At 41.9% G+C, this 22723-nt stretch overlaps 2 protein-coding genes across 3 annotated transcripts; both read right to left on the minus strand.

The window, feature by feature from the left end:
- Positions 1–337: 337 nt before the first annotated feature.
- il17a/f3 (interleukin 17a/f3) lies at positions 338–9132 on the minus strand. Of its 2 annotated transcripts, XM_061812158.1 has the most exons (4): positions 9074–9132; positions 1215–1426; positions 584–727; positions 338–495 (listed from the first exon to the last, which is right to left on the minus strand). In XM_061812158.1, exons 2-4 carry the CDS (start codon positions 1271–1273, stop codon positions 396–398), a joined length of 303 nt encoding a protein of 100 aa, XP_061668142.1. In that variant the 5' UTR covers positions 1274–1426; positions 9074–9132; the 3' UTR covers positions 338–395. The 2 variants fall into 2 exon arrangements, with proteins under 2 accessions (XP_061668142.1, XP_061668143.1); XM_061812159.1 differs by lacking the exon at positions 9074–9132 and having other exon boundaries at positions 1215–1589.
- A 224-nt stretch (positions 9133–9356) lies between these two features.
- Positions 9357–22336, minus strand: mcm3 (minichromosome maintenance complex component 3). Its single transcript, XM_061812985.1, has 17 exons — positions 22147–22336; positions 21887–21999; positions 20122–20330; positions 19904–20034; positions 19490–19728; positions 19253–19361; positions 16604–16757; positions 15090–15221; positions 14812–15020; positions 14564–14738; positions 14343–14469; positions 11471–11621; positions 10963–11103; positions 10755–10876; positions 10597–10670; positions 9826–9925; positions 9357–9750 (listed from the first exon to the last, which is right to left on the minus strand). The coding sequence occupies exons 1-17, from the start codon at positions 22240–22242 to the stop codon at positions 9552–9554; spliced, it is 2481 nt and encodes an 826-aa protein (XP_061668969.1). The 5' UTR covers positions 22243–22336; the 3' UTR covers positions 9357–9551.
- Positions 22337–22723: the final 387 nt, after the last annotated feature.

Genomic DNA, 22723 nt, shown 5'->3' on the forward strand with positions numbered 1-22723 from the left:
AAACGTAAGACACACTTGCGGCAAGTTGTCTTACCTGTGAGGACTAAGTACGTACAAGTAGATGAAATCATGGGAGATGCTCACCACCTCTGGTGGCTGCAATATACAGTATTTTTACGACTACTTTACTTAAAAGTAAATTATGGTGGAAGAATTGTGATGGGACATAACACAAAAGCAGTATTCAATCTTACGATACTGTATTTTAATACACATCCCTAGGTGAGTCATTTCTTAGTACTCGGGGCTGAAATTCTACCAATACAACTGTAATAAATGCTTGTTCATATTGTAAAAATGAGGACATATTTAAAAAGATTGTATGAAGTGGCAAGGACAAAAATATAAACCTGGAAGCATTGAAGTTGCAAGTATTATTTAAAAACAAAAAAAAGTTAAACACTGCGCCTTATGCATGTACAGCCCACTGTGATCGTCTGCACTTCCAGTCTGAACTTCTTCCTCCTCCTGGTATTTGGTCTTTTGTTTTGGACTCTGTAGTAAGTAGGAGCAAAAGGGTGTCAAATTAATACTACATATATCTACTGTATACTGTCCATACCACACACACACAATTGCCCACCTGTGCAAAACTAGGACCTGGGACTTGATGGGCTGGACCTCCAGGGTGGCATCCTCGCCTCCACTTGGGTGGCTGAGACAAGCCGAAGTCAGGCAGCGCGCATCGGAGAGCACTCGAGGGAGACGAGACGCCACGCAGGACTCGCTGGGGACGAGAAAATGCTCAGATTAAAGAAGGGTAACAAGAAAATCAGGTGAGACCTAAAACTCAGAATTACTCGGAGTAAGAATACAACATAGGGCAGAACTGGAACACATAATACGTTCGTTGTTTTTTCTATCACACTGTTCATATGTATTTTTTGTTCAGAATCTGAACAATAATCTATTTTATCATTTTTATATAATTTATATATTTAGTTATTGACATTATTGTTGCTATTCTATTATATTTTGTAAAATAAAAGGACAATGAATTGGTTATCTGAATTTTATTTTGCCAAATATTAGCATTGGCCTGCATCGGTGGGGCTTACTATTAGATTACAGTACTTCTAGCAATATCTTCTAATAAAACATCTATTTCATAGTTTTTTCTGCTTCTTTTCCAACATCGAAGGAAGCCAAAAGAGGCCTGCTTCTTTTCAATTTCTCCTTTTCTTATTGATTTTGAATAAATGTGTTTCGCTCACGTGTATGTCCAGGGTGACAGAGACATGTTGGCAATATTTGGGGCAGAATTGGTGACCATCAGACCACCTGATCTATGCGACAAATTCTCCACCACTAGTCTCACAATCCTTCTCTTCAGTCCACCTCTACGGTCCACCGGGACTTTGTCCACCGGGCTTCCGCCGGCGGCGTGGAACACAGTACCTGTGCCAAGCAGCAACACAATTCTTAACTGCAAAACATAAAAAACAAGAGATCTCTTATTTTTGGATTGGGGCTACAATAACAACACTAAAAAACATGACAGTGTGATAGAAGATTAAAAAAAAAAAGTTTGACTCACCACCAACCTGATCATGACGTCCAACTTCACAGCAGAGCGCTTGATGTATGTCTCTAAACTTTCTACGGTACTTTTCTGCTTTGATTAGCCTCTTTTTTTCTCTTTATAGACACTCACTTGACGTAAAAACGAGATTAAACTGTTTGTTCTTCCTCCATCACAACAGCAACTTCACCCACACGCTACTGCTGAAGTATGTTGTGGTTGTGGTAATGAATCAGCAGAACGGGTTCAAAGACAAAATGACATTATCAGTGCATCTCCAAACAGAGGAAGCTGCAAAAGGGAGCAGTGCAATGAGATTGAGAAACTGAAGGTGCTGTGTCAAATGTTCAGATGTATAAAGATGTGAGGGAGTGAGATATTGACGGAATATTCCCACATGTGCCTCACGTAGGAAAATGGAAGGAAGTATTTAGAAAACATGCTAAAACAGGGGTGTCAAACTCATTTTTGTCACTGGTCACACTGTCGTTACAGTTTCCCTCATATGATTGTCAAACCATAAAAATCTTTTAACTGCGTCATCAGATTTTATGCATGGAATTTATGAATTAGTTTTGGAATCAGAAATCAAGGGCAATGAGTTTTTCAACTTGTTGTTTGGTAACACAAAAATGTTTCCAATATTGCAATGTTATAATTTTTGAGAAGACAATGATTTTTCTTTTGGAGATATTAACAGAAATCATGGAATTTTATGCCCATGATTTGCCTTTGCGGGCAACATAAAATCCTCTGGCCCCCGGGCCTTGAATTTGACAAAATTGTGCTAAAATGATTCCAGTATACACGAGATCAACATAGAACTTAATATCAAAATGAAAAGTTTTACATCTAAGCTTTGTTCAAATGGTTCCAAAGAAAAAACTAATAACTAATAAGTACGACTTTTAACAAGATTTTTTTTCCATCAGCATCCCAGTGGCACTCTACACCTCGTCCTTGCTCTTCTGCTCCCGTTTATGTGAAGCGCAGCTGCTCGCATGGTGCAAAGAATAATTCTTTGTGACTTTCATTCCCCGACATACTTTTTGGCTTTTTAATAAGTTCAAGATCACCTGTTTACATAGGACTATAAGTGACAAGGATAGCTGAAAGGACCTGAAACATAATAAAATGGGCAAATACAATATGGAGTACAGAATAAGGTTTATATCTTTAAAAAACAAGGTTTTCACGTGACAGGTCAACATGCTGCATTGAACAACTGACTAAAATGTAAATAAAAAGTACTTAGGATGAATGAAATAAAAGTTTAAGGGTCTGGAGTCACACAAACTTGCGTGCGTAGGATCCAAGACAGTGTAAGGCAGCAGTTTTTAAAGTGTGAGATGAAATTCCACTGGAGGTGGGGGCGGGGGTGAAAAATAATCATCAGCAAAATAAACGGGGGAAAAAAAACATAAATCTGCTCATGCTTGGGTGCCCAAAGTCCAGCCCGCGGGCTATGTGCAGCCTACTTATTTTTTTTTTCTTTGGCTCGCCAGGTAATTGAATAACAAATCAAGAACATGAACAACATCAATCAATTATGAGAAAAGTTGAAATTTTGAACGCTTCAACACTACCTAAAAAAAAATATATATATATATATATATATATATATATATATATATATATATATATATATATTTTTTTTTTTTTATAAAGTTTTTGTTCAAATTCTTGATCAAATGAAATGAACATTTGTCAGGTGATTTGGAATTGGGATGAAATTGTTTGGGTTTGAATAGAAATCAAGCAATAGAAAAGTTAAATTTCAAGTTTAAATTGTAAAAAATATTATTAATATTTGTCAAAAGGTAGAACAGTGTTTGCATGTTCTCCCCATGCCCGCGTGGGTTTTCTCCAGCCACTCCGGTTTCCTCCTCGGTTTCAAAAACATGCAACAGTAATTGAACACTCTTTAATTGCCCGTAGGTGTGACTGAGAGTGTGATTTCTTGTTTGTCTCCATGCGATTGGCTGGCAACCAGTTCAGGGTGTACCCTGCCTCCTGGCCCATGACAGGTGCATGGATGGATAGATGGTTAAATACATTAAACATTTTAGATTTAAAAAATAAAATGTTTCAATACATTGTGAATGTTACAAAATACTATAGTTTATATTGGAAGTAGTTAAAAAAAAGAAAATAAAATGAAAGAATGCAGTCAAAAGGGGGGCAAAAGCAAATGCAAATTGTAGGCCAGTCCCAAGCCCAGATACTGTAACTGCAGAACAGCATACAACTTAAAACATAGCCACACATAAGAGTAGGTTGGTATAATGATTAGGAGAAAGGCTGATAAAATGTGCATCCAATAGAGCAGGTGGAAAGTTAGTAAGGCTAGATGTTTAGGAGCAGGTATTGAATTATTTTACCATGGAGTAGATGGGAAGAGAAATGGAGTAGATGTTATTTTGTGACCTACAAGAGCAGAGGTAGAAGCACGCAGGTGGATTATATTTTGCACAGTCGATGTAATCTGAAGGAAGCTACTGACTAGAAGGTAGTGGTAGGGGAGAGTGTAGCTCGTCCGCATATGATGGTGCTGTGTAGGATGACTCTGGTGGTGGGTAGGAAGATTTAGAAGACCAAGGTAGAGCAGAGAACCATGTGACAGAACCTTAGAAAGGAAGTATGTTGTGCGGACTTTCAGAAAGAGGTAAGACAGGCTCTCGATTGGCAGGAGGAGCTACCAGAAGACTGGACTACTACAGCCAAGGTGATCAGAGAGACAGGCAAGAGAGTACTTGGTGTGTCTTCTGGTAGGAAAGGGGAGAAGGTGACTTGGTGGTTGAACCCTAAAATACAGGAAGTTATACAAGGAAAGAGATTAGCAACGAAGTGGGACACTGAGAAAGGAATACATTGAGATGAGACATAGGGCAAAGGTAAAGATGGCGAAGGCTAAAGAGTCGTAAGATGACATGTACACCAGGTTGGACACGAAAGAAGGACAAAATGATCCCTACGAGTTGGCCAGGCAGAAGGATAAAGATGGGAAGGATTTGCAACAGGTAAGTGTGATTAAGGACAGAGATGGAAATGTGTTGACCGGTGCCAGTGGTGTGCTAAATAGATGGAAAGAATACTTTCAGAAGTTAATGAATGAAGAAAATGAGAGAGAAGGAAGAGTTGAAGAGGCAAGTGTGAAGGACCAGGAAGTGGCAATGATTAGTAAGGTTGAAGTTCAAAAGGCACGAAAGAGGATGAAAAATGGAAAGGCAGTTGGTCCTGATGACATACCGGTGGAGGTTTGGAAGCAATTTGGTGAGGTGGCTGTGGAATTTTTGACCAATTTATTCAACAGATTACTACCAAGCAAGAAGATGCCTGAAGAATGGAAGAAAAGTGTGCCAGTTTCGATTTTTAGGAACAAAGACGATGTGCAGAGATGTGGGAATTATAGATGAATAAAGTTGGTGAGCCAAACAATGAAGTTATGAGAAAGAGTAGTAGAGGCTAGATTGAAGTAAGCATCTGCGAGTAACAGTATGGTTTCATGCCTAGAAAAAGTACCACAGATACATTATTTGCCTTGAAGCTGCGAATTGAAAAGTACAGAGAAGGTCAGAAGGAGCTGCATCGTATCTTTGTGGATCTCGAGAAACCCCAGAATACCATTAGAGGAACTGTGGTACTGCATGCGTAAGTCTGGTGTGGCAGAGAAGTATGTTAAAATAGTACAGGACATGTATGACGGCAGCAGAACAATGTTGAGGTGTGACATAGGTGAGAGAGAAGAATTTAAGGTGGAGGTGGGACTGCATCAGGGATCAGCTCTGAGCCCCTTCCTGTTTGCAGTGGTAATGGATAGGCTGACAGATGAGATTAGACTGGAATCCCCTTGGACAGTGATGTTTGCAGATGATATTGTGATATGCAGTGAAAGCAGGGAGCAGGTTGAGGAACAATTACAAAAATGCAGGTTGAGGAACAGTTGGAAAGATGAAGGCATGCACTAGAAAGGAGAGGAATGAAGATTAGCCAAAGTAAAACAGAATATATGTGTGTGAATGAGAGGGGTGGAGAGGGAAGAGAGAGGTTTAAGAGAGAAGCGATAGCAACGGTGGATGACTTCAAACTTCGTAATTTCTCGAGTTTAATGTGTCCTGAAATATAATGCGCACCCCCCAAAGTTGGCCTAAAAAAAAAAAAAAAAAAAAAAAAAAAAAAAATCAGGAAAACCCTTCTACTAATGTACAACGCGCACCACTAATTTGCTGCTATCCGTATCCTCAAAATATTAGGAATGATCTATTTCTATTTTGCTAGGTTTGTATTTTTAATGTTTGTACTTGTATTGTTTTTCAAAAAGTCATCATTAATAATAATCTTGTTGCATGTACTGATGCAGACGCAGCGGTAATATATAACCCTTACCCTTATCGTGACAGGCCACAGGACAGGCTTGTCCTGGTCCCTGCAATTGTCAGAACAGAATCCCGCAACCAACTCAAATAAATGCTCAACAATGGCATGACATTTTATTAATACTGTTGATAACACATACAACAATCTTAAATAAATCTTATTTTCCTTTTCGCTTGTCCTGTTAGAGATCGCCACAGCGTGTCATCTTTTTCCATCCCAGCCTATCTCGTGCATCTTCCTCTCTAACACCCATTGTCCTCGTGTCCTCCCTCACAACATCCATCAACATTTTCTTTGGTCTTCCTCTCACTCTTTTGCCTGACAGCTCCATCCTCAGCAACCTTCTACCAATATACTCACTCTCTCACCTCTGAACAAGTCCAAACCATCTAAGTCTGCTCACTCTAACCTTGTCTCTGAAACATTCTACTTTGGCTGTCCCTCTAAGTCTAACATAAATAAACTACAGTATTTAACACAAACATTTATGGCATTAAATAATTGTGCATAAAATGTTTGTGCAGAGTGCAGTTTATCCACAACAATACACATCCTTGGCCAAGACTTCATAAGAAGCATCCAACTCATCTCCAATCTAATAAATATCCATCGTAGCTATCTTTGGTGCATCACTGTCAAACTCATCATTGATGACTTGGTCAAGTTCTGGCGCCTCTTGCATTCATGAACAGTGATCCCATCTTGCTCCCACAGTATGTCATCCTTTGTGCCATGCATGGCGTTTGTGAGGAAACATTTTTTTAATCCTAAGAGTCGTAGAGTTCCCTTTATTCCTAAGCACTTTGAGGGGAAGGTCCACGGTGCTACCAGCCCCCGTTCAGCTACAATCTGATGCAGCTCTTCATAGCGTCAGGTCGCAAACAAAACGAGAGCTAAACTACGTAGAAATGAACGTAATGGGAACTTGAAAAAAAATGAGCATTTCGATTGTGTGCACTATCCCGTTTTAGATTAAATTAGAGGGAACATTGGTAGCAACAAATATGTTACGCTAAAGATCATAAAATGCAACACCACCTCCAACCCCTCCGAGGAGGTCAGAGTTCAGGTTGGTGGCGCACATTACCGTAATTTATATTTGAGTTACCTTGTGTATGAAATGCGCTATACAAATAAATTTGCTTTGCTTTACATGTGTAACATACAGTAAGACATCAAATGTCATATTGAAATGTATATGTGTGCCATTTTTTATCACTCTATGTACGTGTAAACGACTATACAATGTGATTGCATTTTTTTTTTATTTTTCATGCATACCTAAATATAATGCGCTCTCTTGACTTTTTTAAAAACAGTTTGGGAAAAAATTGCGCATTATTTTCAAGAAATTGTGGTACTTTGGGTCAACAATCCAGAGCAATGGTGAGTGTGGTAAAGAAGTGAAGAAACGGGTCCAAGCAGGCTGGAACAAACAACAGGAAGCAGAACTGGAGGTGGCAGAAATAACGATGTTGAAGTTCTCGCTATGAGTGAGCAGCTTGGATAGGATTAGAAATGAGCTCAGCCAAAATTTGATGTTTTGGAGACAAGGTTCAAGAGAGCAGACTTCGATGGTTTAGACATGTCCAGAGGCGAGAGAGTTGAATATATTGGTAGAAGGGTGCTGAAGATGGAGCTGCCAGGCAAAAAAAAGCGAGGGGCAGACCAAAGAGAAGGTTGATGGATGTTGTGAGGGAGGACATGAGGACAGTAGGTGTTAGAGAGGAAGATGCACAAGATAGGTTTAGATGGAAAAAGATAACCCCTCACGGGACAAGCCGAAAGAAGAACAAAAAGAAGAAGAAGGAATAATTAAAGAACGACAGCTGGTCTAGCATTGGAGAGAGCTCGACATAGATATACGAAGATTAGATAATAATTATGTAACAATTATTATGTGAGGGATCATGTATTACTCGTGTGAAACTCACAGTATGTTTGTTTAAAAAAAAGGTTCAGAGGTTCAGTTGAGGAATATTAACATACCCCATAATTATTATATTATCAGCAAGTGTCATCAGGTCAAAATAATTCAGAGAATTATTCATTGATATTAATTATGAAACTTAAAAAGTTTGAATATTCCTCTAAAGGGACAGTAGAATAAGTCTCGAAAATTGACAAAGGTGCTCGAGATCAAGCAAGAAATTCAAATGTTTTGAAGTCCATCTGGTACTGAAGTTATGATTCAATTCAAAGGTCACAGTGATGAACCCATTGATCTACAGTGCACACACATCTGTCAAACTCATTTTAGTTTGTGCCACATTCACTCCAATTACATCTCAAGCAAGCCAGACCACAATATTTTTGGGCTTAAAAATCATGAATAACTTCTAATTTTCCCCCATTATTTTTGAGCAATTGATTACAAGTACTTTCAGATAATAATCAATTTTATTCATTATCATGTTTCAAATGTTGTTGTAAATTATGAGCAGTCCGATTTTGACCAAAACCTATTTCAACAGCATTATGAATCAATGAGTGTACACCATTCTATTATGCAGAGAGCCCCTAACTCATTACAATGAGAAACAAGTTAGTTTTTTGGGGTTTTTTTGCCAATGTCAAAAGGGCTCCATAATTATGCATCTTGATAAGAAATGTAAATTGTGGCAATGCCCACAAAGATTCCAACAAACCAACTTCTTTTTAAGCGAAATGTAAAATTCAATGACTTTCTACAGGATGTATTTATTTTCATAGAATTATAGTGAACACTGCACACCATTTTATTAGCGGGCTCCTGAAACTTGGCATCGTTTGGCCCTTCACAAGTGCGTCAATGTCATTGAAGTGTTGTCAGTGCACCCCCCCCCCAATCGGACAAAATTAACAGAAGTTACTTTTAGCGAAAAATAGCATTGAATGTGTTCCCCATCCCCACAGGCCAGATTGAACCATGTAACGAGGAGGTTGTAGCCCGTGGGCTGTACGTTTGACACCCGATATGCAGTATATTCTATACCACTAATCTTCACCGGGGTAGCAGTTAAGTTTTAAGTGTATTGCAGGTAAGTTTGGCTGAATGCATGGTGCACCTTAGCAGTGTCTTATTTAAAATGATTTGCTCATTTGTGATTAGGCCAATTTTAAGGGGTTTTAGCTCCCCTAAAAATGTGATGCTTGGTTAGAAAAGAAAAAATAGCTTGGAACCCCAATAGTTACCTGTGATTGGCTGGAAACCAGTTCAGGGTGTACCCTGACCTCTGCCTGTTAACAGCTGGGAGAGGCTCCAACAATCCTGTGACCCTTGTGAGGATAAGCGGCTAAGAAAATGAATGGATGGAATGGTTATTTTATGTACAATAATGAAAGAGCAAATCAGGAATAACCCAGTGATGATAAAGCATTTTCTTTCTTTTAAAAACTACTCTAATGTGCTTTTTTTCCCCAAATTGCTTCATATATTTACAGAATTTAAAGGAAAAGCTGTATTTCTGACTCCAGATAATATATGACAATATTTGCAACCTTTATTAAACAGTTTAATAGATACACTTATACAGAATGGCTGTCATAATAATTTCAATGACAAAAAGTATGAGCTGCATATACAACTGTAAAGAGATGGAGAAAATCCTAAAAATGTACACTGATTCTTTTGAAGTCGAAGATGGAATTTCAAATGGCCTTTCACCTCCTCTCAGATGAGGAAAACGATGTCATCCGCCACCATGACTTGGTTGTCGTCCTGCATGCGAGTCAAAGCGGCACGGACCTCCACCTCCGTAAAGCGCACCTGACACTCTTTGTTGACGCCGTCCATCAGGGCCTGCATCTTTACTGACTGAGCGTGAGCAGACTGGAACACGGTGAACAGGGCCGATTTGAACTCCTTCAGCCTAGTGGGAGGGGGGGGGGGGGGATTAAAATACTGTCCCTTTTATTTGGAGTTAATTTCATGTTTAGACACCAACCTTTCAGGAGAGAGGTCAGAGCTGTCAGCCAGTGACGAGGCATCCATTTTTTCCTCTTCTACCCGCTTGGACTTGGCTTTTTTCAGGGTGGCAGACTGAACTGAAGAGCACAATAACACACTTATAAAAAGGGATCTGGGGAGGAGGGGGAAAAAAAAAAAAAAAAAAACAGCTAACCAGCTAACTCGCCACAGTCAATGATAAAAATTGGTCAATACAAATATTTCTTCCTCGAGGCAAGAAAAAAAAAAAAAAAAAATCATATTTGCGCTGGACAAAAACAATTTACACTGCCTTCAACTATCTGGCCACAGTCCATGCTTACTGTACAGAAATGTGTTGCAGACGGACGGTGCGTTGAGGAAATGAAAAACATTCCCAAAAATCATCAGAGGAGCATCTCTCATTGATTAAGATACTATTAAATGTGTAATGTACATTCAACATGTGTGAGTGAGGTAGTCTTTTTTTTTTTTTTTACTAAAATAGTTATTGCTAGTATGCTAATCCTAATTGTAAATGCTAACAGCCTCACAAAAGCTGATTTTGTTTCCCAAAATTCTGTAGAGTTTATACAATACACTCAGTACCAATATATGATATTTAAGGATAGAAGTGCAGCCCTCAAAAATGAAAACAAAATTCATGTTAGTAACATTTTTTGTGTGTGTGTCACAGTTATTGTGTTGGATCTCAGTACAGGAAGTAACAACTAACTCCATTTGTGATAATATGAACAAACAAACAATATGACTGTGATCAAAGTCTTACTCTCAGGCACATCCTGCTCTTCACTGAAGTCATAGGGACTGTAGGGCTCGCTGCCTTGAGACTCGAGGCGCACCCTTCAGGACACATAGGTTATTGCTGCGCCAGGAAAGATGGATTTTCCAACTAGTGAGTTAAAATACTGGTGTTGTGTCTACTACCTCTTTCTGTAAGATCTCTGTGAGGGCTGTGTTGAGGCCAGCTCTTCTACATCCCCCTCCTCATCATCATCCGATTCAGACGAGTGTTCCTTTCTGGAACGCTTCTTCTCTTTCTCAAGAACCTGTGTAAAAACAAAACAAAACACGTTTGTCACCTGCTGTTCAAGGGTTCTGACTTACTATCAGTTCTCACTTCATCGGCGCACACCTTCTTAAAGTAGGCAAACTGCACAAGCTCAACTGCAACCTCAGAGTCCTCCATCTCCACGACTTTGCTCATGCGGGCCTTGGCGTGAGCCGTGGACAGACGGATCAGAGTCTCAAGTGTTCGGGCTGTCACCGGGGACGTCTGAGGTGGAGACAACAGTTAAACAAGGCTGCCGAGCTCAACAGCAATAACAAATTGCGTAGGACAATGATCGCAGTGTACACAGGCCTCCTGTTGCGGAATGCAAATGAAACACCGCTCAAGCACAGTTGCACACAGTTGGTTGTACTGAACTTTTAAACATGCTAGTGCAGCGCTAACAGGGCCAGTAAAAGTCACTTCCTTGGCACATGTATTCCACCAATCTCATTCCTTCCTTTTTCGCTTGAGTGCCCCCTTTTATTGGGTGGTACTTAGCAAAATAAGTTCGAGAACTACTGCTGTCGAAGATTATAGCCTAGGTTTTTATATTTTTATAAAAGGAGTGTATGTGCGGATCCCTGCTCACCCTGGCAATATCTGCGCTGAGCTGCTCCTGACCCCTCAGCCTTGAGTACTCTTCTGCGATGTGATTGGCCGCTTCTTCCGTCAACACGGGCGTCACCGCCTTGGCAATATGGATGTACTTCCTCATGAATTCCTTGCTCACGATCTTCTCTCTGAAACATTGGGAAGCTGTCACACGAAGCCTTCCATCCAACAACTTGAGACACAAATGTGAATGCTGAGCGTTTTTCACGAGACCAAAATGCCCCCCCCCTAAAAAAAAAAAAAAAATTGATTGTTTACTCAACAACGAGGAAGCATAATGTGGGGACTTTGATGAGAGCGGCGGGATGTCTTGGTCAACATGCATCCATTTTCTTCACACTATTCATAAATTTAAAATTCTTTAACCTAACATCTGGGGCAAATATTCCATCTATCTATTTTCTTTGCAAATCATCCTCACAAAGGTTGTGGGAAGTGTTGGAGCCGATCCCAGGTGTCATCAGGCAGGGGGCAGGGTACACCCTGAATTGGTTGCCAGCCAATCGCGGGGCACATAGAGACAGACAACAATCATACTCACAATCACACCTAGGGTCAATTTAGAGTCTCCAAGCATTTTTTCGGAATGTGGCAGGAAACTGGAGAAGTTGAATTGAACTTTTGCTTGCGTCTGCATTCACATACAACAGTATCTTGATTTGATCAAATTTTATTTTTCCTCATTACAATGAATTAGTGTCTTTAAAATGACATATGTAGTGTTGTATGTGTGCCTTAATGGGGTGTGGTCAAGCCTCTAACAGTAAATACTGTCAAATGTCAAGTTCTAAATGAAAGTAATCTGAATACCTATGAGTTTAATTTTTTCTTAAAAGTTATGATCAATATTTGGGCCTATTTTCTGACATGAATCAGCAGCCCAAGTTCAGGTCTCGAAAATAATGCACAATATGTTTTTCCCCAAAATATTTTTAAAAAGTCAATGGAGCACATTATATTTAGGTATGAATGAAAAATAAACAATACAATCATATTACATAGTTGTATCCAGGTACATCGAGTGGAAAAAAAAGGTGTGTATATATATATATACACACACACACACACTCTTCAATATGATATCCGTTGTCTTATGTTACACATTTATACAGTTTAAATTACGGTAACGTGCGCCACCAACGTGAACTCTAACCTTCTTGGGGGGAGCTTTGCATTTTATGATCGTTAGCGCAGCATATTACTTGCTACGGCATCAAACATCATACCGAACTTTGTTTCTTTTTTTTTTTTTAACCCAGAATGATATCTCCGTCTGTTTTTCTTGGTGTAAAACTGAATTATTGCTTGCAGAATATCTTTAGCAATGCATGTTGAAAGCTGAATGATGCTACCAAACAGTTTATGGTTAATGTTATGAGGTCTCCTATTTTTAAAATACAGAATTAGCTTTTTGTGCACTGTATTGTCTGTGCTTTCATCCTCGATCAGTCTGCGCCAAGGTGAAATTTTAACATTATAAACATTCTCATCCTGCACTTTCTACTTTGGCTTCAGACCAGACCTTTCTCACTCAAAAAGAGAAAATTTCGTCCAGTTTCACCACTTTTTCTTCATTATTATCCATTCGTCCATCTTCTTCGCCGCTTATCTTCACGACGGTCGCAGGGAGTGCTGGAGCCTATCCCAGCTGTCAACGGGCAGGAGGCGGGGTACACCCTGAACTAGTTGCTATTATTATCATCATCATCATTATTATTATTCACAAACACTGTTTTTCACATACTCCAACATTCATTAAAGAAACAGCATTTCTTTTTCTTTTTACTTTTGCCATTATGAGAGAGCAAACATAAGCAGCATGTCTAACTCATCTTTGCTCGTGTGCGCCACAAGTGCGCAATTTGCACAGGTGCTCGCAGCTTCGAGGGAATATTGGATAGCACGCACAATTGAAATGCTCGTTTTTTTTTTTTAAAGTGCCCATTCCAGTAATTTCTACATAGTTTGAGCTCTCGTTTTGATAGCGACCTGACACTATGAAGAGCTACTACAGATTGTAGCCGAACGGGGGCAAGAGGCACCACAGAGCGCTGACAATAATGAGGAATAAAGGGAACCAAGACTCTTGGGATTTAAAAAATGTTTCCTCACAAACGCCATGGATTGCACAAAGGATAACATGCTGTGGAAGAGAGATGAGATCACTGTTCATGAATGCAGGAGGCACCAGAAGTGGATCAATTCCTTAATGATGAGTTTGATAGTGATGCACCAACGGTAGCTACGATGGATACTTTTCAGATTGGAGATGAGTCAGATGCTTCTGAAGTCTTGGCCAAGGATGTGTAATGTAGTAGATAAACTGCCCTGTGCACAAACGTTTTATGCACAAATACTTAATCCAAAAAATGTTTACGTTAAACAGCGTTAGATCGTTTATTTATTTAAGATTGTAAAATGTGTTATCAACAGTATTAATAAAATGTTGTGCCATCGTGGAGCATTTATTTGAGTTGGTTGCGGGATTTTGTTCTGACAATTGCAGGGACCAGGACAAACCCGTCCTGTGGCCTGTCCCGAGAAGGGTTAGGGTTATATATTACCGCTGCATCTGCATCAGTACATGCACTAAGATTATTATTAAAAATAACTAACTAACCCATTGTTGTATTTAAAAAAAAAAATACAAGTACAAACAATAAAAGTACAAATGTAGCAAAATAGAAAAATAGATAACTCCTAATATTTTGAGCATATGGATAGCAGCAAAATGGTGGCGCGCATTATACATTGGTAGAAGGGATTTCCTGATTTTTAAGGTCAACTTTTTATACTCGAGAAATTACGGTATTTGTTTTTGTCAGTGCCGTGACAGAAGGCTGGTCTACCTCTTTTTCTTGCTTCCATGCAGGATGACGTTGTGTTTCTCATAGACCTGCAGCTCTTCGTCCTCCTGTGTAATAGTGTCGGGGTTGTCTGTAGCTAGGATATCTACAGAGCCACCCAGAGCCATTGCTAAAAGTCATCATATTCAAATAAAAAAGGAAGAAAAATCAGTGACATGTCAAATCGAATTGCTGACTTTCTGGATGAAGACGAAGGACAGTACCTGTGCCCTCCTGCTCGTGGGGGTCACGGTAGCGGTGCATCCTGAGGACATGGTCCGAGATCTCCCGGTCCTGCTCCGGATCCATCTGATCCAGCACGATGAAGAGAAGGTCGAATCGTGACAGCAAAGAGTCCTGCAGTCCGATGTTCTCCATGGGGGTTTTGTACTGGTCGTACTACAGGGACAAATGGACAAACTGTTAGTGTGTCCTGTCCGGGTGGCGCCGTGACGTTTTTCCTGCAACTCACCCTGCCATAGACGGGGTTGGCGGCCGCCAGAACAGAGCAGCGGGCGTTCAGGCGGGCATGGATACCGGCTTTGGCGATGGTGACTCTACCCTGTTCCATGACCTCGTGGATGGCGGTCCGGTCCATGTCGGACATCTTGTCGAACTCGTCGATGCATACCACACCGCGGTCAGCCAGCACCATGGCCCCGGCCTCCAGACGCCGCTCCCCTTGGGGTATATGGAAAGATAAAGCGATCTGATTGGACAAGAAGGACTATACAGTACATGATTTCGTACCAGTTTCCTGGTCAGTGGTGACGGCGGCGGTCAGGCCCACCCCAGAGGAGCCCCGACCAGTGGTGGGGATGGCTCTGGGTGCGGTGTGGAGAACATAACGCAGAAGCTGAGACTTGGCGACAGAAGGGTCACCTGGAAGACAAGAATGCACAAAAATTAAGTACATGTATTAAATACATGTACCCTTCCATTTCCGGGATACTTCCAACTTTGACGAGCAACTGGTTGCGCTGAGTTTTTATGTCAAGTATTCCACCAAACCGTCTTCATTCACCTCAAAAGAATCTCAAGTTTGCAATCGCAATGTAGTTAGCAAGTAAGATGAATTAGCCTAGCTTGTTGTACTACTCTTGTTTGTATTCATTCGGGCACCATGCTGCCTCATACAGGGCAGTCTCGGTCAGATAAACACCATGAAAAAAAAAATAAAGCTTGGTCAAAGGGTGTAACACACACGCAAGGGTCTCGAACTCAATTTACCTTGGAGCCGCTGGAGGCAGAGTCTGGCTGAGGCTGGGCCGCAGCCTTGGCGCACGTGAACTTATGTGGAATTTAAATTAGAAATTAAAAGCAATCCTATCTTGCCAAACATCTTTTTTAACATAAAATTAGATAAAGAGGGACACTTGTTTACAGCTTGTGTGCAAAACTTCTAAAACTCTCCTTGCTAACGCTACTGTACTTTTCTCCCATTGCAAATTGTTTCTCTGCTTGCATCAAACCCCGTCGATGTCAGACGCCCAATAGGCATCTACTCCACCGTGATTGGTCGGCTCGTGAGCGCCGCACACAACTGTAAAAGTGCCATCTAGATAAAACTCGAGTGCACCACTACCATTATACTTTCATAGTATGGTGGGGGCCACAAAATATCGTCTCGCGGGTCGCAAATGGCTCACGGGCCACCAGTTTGAGGTTTTAGAGTTTATATGTCACACTTAGGCCCGGGAGGCCAAATTTGGCCTACGGTGTGATTATAATTGGACCGCAATATCTCTTTTTTTGGAGGGGACAGGCAGGGGGGTTGTTTTGTTGTTGGGCATTGATAAAAGATTTACATTCAAAAAGGAAGGTAGTTGGAGATAGGTAAATAGACAGAACTATTCAATTCTGTCCAGCTATTATCGCAAATTTGATTTCTCATTTATAATACGGTATTAAAATGTTTATTACAGGTTCAGTGTTTAAGCAAAGTTGAAGTTGTCGCCATATGATAAAATGTTACGTTATATTTCTGCAGAGAAGTTAATGCACATCAGAGTGAGTTTGGCCCACGGGGTTGTCCCAAGTTTTTATTTTGGCCCACCGTGAATTGGAGTTTGACACCCCTGCTGTACAGCAATAAAAACAGCCATGGTAATATTTTTTTTACCTCATCGTATGTGTGTGTGTGTGTGTGTGTGTGTGTGTGTGTGTTGGGGGGGGTTCCTTTTTTCGCATCTGAATCTGGATAGAATCTTTAAAAAAGAAAGACGGTATTATGTACACAGCTGAAGCGAGGCTAGTTCTCATACCAATGAGCAGAATGTTTATGTCTCCTCTGATGCGCGAGCCGTTTTCCAGGACTTTCTCCACGCCACCAAGCAACATGCAGAGAATTGCCTTTTTGATGTACTCATGGCCGTGGATGCTGGGGGCCAGCGAGCGAGACAGCTGATCAAAAACGTTCTGAGAAGGAAGCCGAAACACCAGCATGTTAACGGGAGTCAAAATACAGCATATTGTACCACTGCAAGAGGTACTACGCAAGATTTTAATTGTTTTTCCATGTTGATACATAACTAGTTATAAACATTCATTGTATACAAGGTCTACTGTATCATAGATCATTTCACACTTGAGATTGAGTACCGTCATGTACATGTCATGGAAACAATGACTCTCAACCCGGGAACAATGAGTCCCTGCAACTCATAATCACAGAATACAGCCATAGTAGCATAATCTACCTCTGTATCGTGGTTCTTGTGTCGCGGACCCTCTATATTGCAAACTGATCATAGTTTACACAATATTTTTATATTGCTTATATTGCGGGCGTGGGAGGAGTTCGGTGAGGCCATAGAGAACGACTTCAGGATGGCTTCGAGGAAATTCTGGTCTACCGTCCGGCGTATCAGGAAGGGGAAGTGGTACACCGTCAACATTGTGTATAGTGAGGATGGGGCACTGCTGACCTTAACTCGGGATGTTGTGAGTCGGTGGGGAGAATACTTCGAAGACCTCAATTCCACCAACACGCCTTCCCATGAGGAAGCTGAGTCTGGGTTCTCTGAGGCGAGATCTCCTATCTCTGGGGTTGAGGTCACTGAGGTGGTTAAAAAGCTCCTTGGTGGCAGGGTCCCGGTGGTGGATGAGATTCGCCCAGAGTTCCTGGAGGCTCTGGATGTTGTGGGGCTGTCCTGATTGACACACCTCTACAAGAACGCGTGGAAATCAGGGACAGTGCCTCTCGATCGAAAGACTGGGGTGGTGAGCAACCCTTTTCAAGAAGGGGGACTGGGGGGTGTGTTCCAACTACAGGGAGATCACACTCCTCAGCCTCCTTGGTAAGGTCTGTTCAGGGGAGCTGGAGAGGAAGGTCAAATCTCAAATCCAGGAGGAGCAATGTGGTTTTCGTCCTGGCCGTGGAACAGTGGACCAGCTCTACACCCTCGGCAGGATCCTCGAGGGTGCATGGGAGTTCGCCCAACCAGTCTACATGTGTTTTGTAGAATTGGAGAAGGCATTCGACCATGTCCCTCAGGGAGACTTGTGGGGGGGTTCTTCGGGAATATGGGGTACCAAGCCCCTGATACGGGCTGTTCGGTCCCTGTACGACCGGTATCAGTTTGGTCCGCATTTCCAGCAATAAGTCGCACTTGTCTCCGGTGAGAGTTGGACTCCGCCAAGGCTGCCCGTTGTCACTGATTTTGTTCACAACTTTTATGGACAGAATTTCTAGGCGCAGCCGAGGCATAGAGGGTGACCAGTTTGGTGGCCTCAGAATCGCATTTCTTTGCAGATGATGTGGTTCTGTTGGCTTCATCGAGCCATGATCTCCAGCGCTCACTGGAGCGGTTTGCAGCCGAGTGTGAAGCGGCTGGGATGAGAATCAGCACCTCCAAATCTGACACCATGGTCCTCAGTTGGAAAAGGGTGGCATGCCTCTCCAGATAGGGGATGAGAGGCTGCCCCAAGTGGAGGTGCTCAAGTATCTTGGGGTCTTGTTCACGAGTGAGGGAAGATTGACAGACGGATCAGTGTGGCGTCTGAAGTGATGCAGACTTTGTATCGGCCCGTTGTGGTAAAAAAGGGAGGCAAGTTGAAAGGCAAAGTTCTTAATTGACCAGTCGATCTATGTTCCTGCCCTCACCTATGGGCACGACCTGTGGGTCGTGACCGAAAGAACAAGATCCCAGATACAAGCGGCCAAAATGAGTTTCCTCCACAGGGTGTCCGGGCTCTCCCTTAGAGATATGGTGAGAAGGTCAGTCATCCGGGAAGGGCTTAATGTCGAGCCAGTGCTCCTCTACATTGAGACGAGCCAGATGAGGTGGCTGGGGCACCTGATCCCGATGCCTCCCGGACGCCTCCCTGGTGATGTGTTCTGGGCATGTCCCACCAGAAAGAGACCCTGTGGACGACCCAGGACTCGGTGGAGAGACTATGTCTTTTGGCTGGCCTAGGAGCGCTTCAGGATCCCTGAGCTGGAAGAAGTGGCCGGGGAAAGGGAAGTCTGGGTATCCCAACTGAAGCTACTTCCCCTGCGACCCAACCCAGAGAAGCGGTAGAAAAATGGATGGATGGATGCTTGTAAAATATTTTGTCTTATCAACCTTTCTCTCAATATATTACAGTCACTCACATTTGGAAAATGTACGGGTGTGGTCAGTCATGCCCGCAGATAAAGTTGCGGGTGTGATTAGGGATGGAATCCCAAGACTTTAAAATAACTTAACTTTAAAATAACTTTTGAAAATGCTGAAAGTTTAGTTCAACATAATCAACGTTGGTGGCAAGAAGCTAGCGATACATTGTATCAAACATTCCTGTCGGGAATCGTGATGTATTGTTTGGGGGGTGGGGGGGGCACATCTCTGTAAATTGGAGGCCTGCTTGCTAGAACGCGCCTTAATGTGCGTTCTCATGTCAAGCGGTTTGTAGCGACAGTGGAGACTTACGACAGAGCGACTGCGAGAGAAGTTTCTAATTTTGCTGACATCATCAGTATTGAAGTTCGGGGACACTTCCTTGCACAGCTGTTTGACGTGACATGCGATCATGATGGTCCTGCGATGAAAAAAAAAATTAGGAGCAAATAAATTTCCTCATTTCCATAAAGTCCATATGTCTGTGCAAATATTTCTAAATAAGAAATTGCTCCACTTAATAGGAAAGAAAAGCTGATCCAGTTTTACCTGAATGTTCCAGAAGTGTAGCCTCCCTTCTTTCCCGGCAGGCAGCGGTAAGTTCCCACAACCTGCACTCGGTCCCCTGGTTTAACCACATCCACAAGGTCATCGTCCAAAATGATGTCCACAGAGCGGGGCAACTGGCCCGCGGGGGCTTTCTCTGGCATCTCCTGCACCGTGATAGTCTGGTGGTCCTTGTAGATGGACAGACCAAACTCTGTTTCCAGAGGGTTGTTTTCTTCATCCTAGTAAGAAAGAAGCTTAAGCAGGTGCGCTGTATTGCTCATTTCAAGTACTGGGCATATGTGATTCTTTTGGTGCACTCACGTATTGAAAAAAATATCAGTTAAGATCTTGATTGGCAATCGGTTTATGTTTGCCCATCTTAAAAAGAGCAAATTCTAGCATGCGTTTAGTTACTTTGGTGGGGTAGATGGCATTAGAAGGGAAGGCATCTAAAGAAGTCAAATCTGTGTATTTCCTCTCCATGGTCTTGTTGGTGGCAGGACAGTAGTGGACGCTGCGCACAACTTTGGGGCGCACCAGAGAACCTGAGGCACATCAAAGCCAAATTATGTTTAAAAAAAAAAACATTTGGAACATATGCTTCAAACTTGACAATGATGGGACAAAAATACATTTGGTGATGATGCCCTCCACACAGACCACACTGCCCAGCAGTCTTGAGGCAAGCGTCCTAGGGGTGACGTGCTTGGAGCCGAAGCTTCCCTCCAGGCCGATGTGGAACTCCTCGTACTGCTTGGCATAGGTTCCATCCACCGAGGCCACCGAGTCCTTTAATGCCAGCTGGAAGGCCTTCAGCTCAAAAAAAGCATTGCTCATCAACCTGGAAGACAGCGAGCAACACTGAGCAACCTGACGTTCTAGCTTGTAAGCATTGGTCTCCGAACACTACACACATGTTGCAGTTCAGTTCTACACCACCGCAAACGACAAGCTCAATAATACAGCTATCCATTTTCTTCAATGCTTATCCTCATTAGGGTTTATCCCAACTCAATTTAGGCATGTGGCAGGGTACCACTAATCACAGGTTGCGTGTCAGTTTTAATTGAATTTATCTGACTTACAGGATAAAAAAAAACAATTCCCAAATTCCTATACTTGCACTCTTATGACTAGTATTATATTTATTCAGTCATCATACAGGAGCTTATTTTCAGACAGTATCAAACAATTGTACCATACTGAGTGGTGACGGAAATAGCATAAGCCGAAACAGGCTTTTTAAAGGCTAGCTTATGTTTTGATCAAGATATCTAATTAAGATACTAGGCAAATTTACCATATTTATATTTCATACCATCATAGAACATCTACAGTAACCTACTCAACTGTAAATTTTCAAAACCATACGCAAAATATCTAAAGGCATGTTTGTCATTTTTCTGTTCACAAGTCACACATAAAGCACATTTTTTCCCAGCTGAGAACAGTTTTGAGGACTTTTAATTGTTGTGCAACAATGACAAAACAATTCTAAGGATATCTGTGAGGTCATCAGACAATTTCTTTTCCAAGTCATTTTGCTCTTCCTAACTTTCATTCTACATTTAACTGGACAAAGTCACATGAACACGAAAAGATGATTCCACACACAATTGTGACAAAGTTGGAAGAGTAAAGTTTCTTTCGGCTTGTCCTTTTCGGGGTCACCACAGCGTGTCATCTCAGATGAACGCACATATATGTTTGGGACAATTTTTACACCGGATGCCCTTCCTGACGCAACCCTTCTCAGGTAGTGGAGGCCCCAGTGGGATACGAACCCACAATATGAAAGACCATTTGTGGATTAAAGCTTGTCGAGATCAGGAGCATCAAACTCCTTTTGGTTCAGGTGACCTGTATATCCGTGGTCCAACAGGCTAGAGGGCTAGAGGCTTGTCATAAATGTTCCAAACTTTTGGTACAAATAATTCTCTTAACATTTGGGAAATATTCACTTTTTTTAATGACACAACATACAAACTAATGTAGGAACTTTTCAAAATGACCCTGCATTGTCCACCGGCTTTATAAAATGATGCGATAAAATGTAATTTAAGCGCTTGGAGTCACCGGCGCGCCCTCTGGTGGACAAAACTATCAACTCCAGTTAATTTTATTGCAGAATGGCACTTCGCGTGTTCTAGCCCCATGGTTTCGATTGGACCCCCAGACGGGACGTGCAAAACAACTAACTAAGTCCCTAACGATCAGTATGTGATACCCGATCAAAACCACACAAAAAGAGGATGACGGCTTTGGGGATCTCACGTGTGTATTAGCTGGCACTCCCACGACTTTGTGAGGATAAGCGGCTTAGAAAATGGATGGATGGATGGATGGACATCCGCTAGCAGTTTATCACATTTCAATGACAACTAGACGTTTGCTCACTTTGCAGCCCTCGCGTTGTTGCGTTTCCTCAGGTCGTTAATGTTGACAATGAGTCGAGACTTGTTCTCGCTGATCATGTTGCGGACCTTGGTCTGGTAAATGCCTTGATCTTGCTGAAATTGATCGGGGGGGGGTTACATTTCACACAACAATCAAGACAGTACAAGACACGGCATTGTATTACTTAAGGCCTGTTAGGTCTATGGGTTCGGACCGCGTGTTTAACAAAAAAAAAAAAGTGGAACTATAATGATACTTACATCATCATCGAGAAAATCCAGATAATCCCTCTGCGCTTCCCTTAACAACTGATCATCTACAACATCGGTATTCATAATGGAAGAATTTGTGTACATAAACTAGTCGATGCGTCCGAGATGAGTGCAGCCTTCTGTAAACCTGCCCACACAATGAAGACTTTTCGCGCCACAGCATCCCGGCGTAAAAGGAACGTAACACGTGATTGGTCGAAGCGCTGCCACCTTCGGCTCCTGCATGTTTTAGGTGTCCAATGAGAGTGCTTTGTATCTCCACGTGACCCAGCCCCTCGAAGAACTCCCGCGAAAATAAAGCAGGAAGAGACACCGGAATGGAGAAATGCAACGACAAATCAGACAATGTCGCTCTTCTCCAGCAGATGGCGACATACTGGTACTACAGTATAAAGCTATGGGAGAAGCACAGCTCCGGACCTCCAGTCTTGACATTAAAACAGGATTCCCGGAATTAATTGATTTGATAGAAAATGTAAAGATAAATGCTATGAATATTCTCCATGCTGATAACAGTGGTTGTCATACCTTTTACACCAAGTACCATCTCAATTTTTTTTTTTAC

This window comes from Syngnathoides biaculeatus, chromosome 23 (genome assembly GCF_019802595.1).
Source record: "Syngnathoides biaculeatus isolate LvHL_M chromosome 23, ASM1980259v1, whole genome shotgun sequence".
NCBI classification, from domain to species: Eukaryota; Metazoa; Chordata; class Actinopteri; order Syngnathiformes; family Syngnathidae; genus Syngnathoides; species Syngnathoides biaculeatus.

What these genes read in the sequence shown, in the direction of transcription:
- mcm3 (XM_061812985.1), bottom strand. Translation starts at nt 22,242, where the DNA reads ATGTACACAAATTCTTCCATTATGAATACCGATGTTGTAGATGATCAG. An exon ending in TCTCTCGCAGTCGCTCTGTC is followed by an intron (nt 16,758 to 19,252) that starts GTAAGTCTCCAC and finishes CTTCCTTCTCAG; the next exon opens with AACGTTTTTGATCAGCTGTC. An exon ending in TCTGACCTCTCTCCTGAAAG is followed by an intron (nt 9,751 to 9,825) that starts GTTGGTGTCTAA and finishes CCCTCCCACTAG; the next exon opens with GCTGAAGGAGTTCAAATCGG.
- il17a/f3 (XM_061812158.1), bottom strand. Translation starts at nt 1,273, where the DNA reads ATGGTCACCAATTCTGCCCCAAATATTGCCAACATGTCTCTGTCACCC. An exon ending in CTGTCACCCTGGACATACAC is followed by an intron (nt 728 to 1,214) that starts GTGAGCGAAACA and finishes TCTCGTCCCCAG; the next exon opens with CGAGTCCTGCGTGGCGTCTC. An exon ending in CAGGTCCTAGTTTTGCACAG is followed by an intron (nt 496 to 583) that starts GTGGGCAATTGT and finishes TACTTACTACAG; the next exon opens with AGTCCAAAACAAAAGACCAA.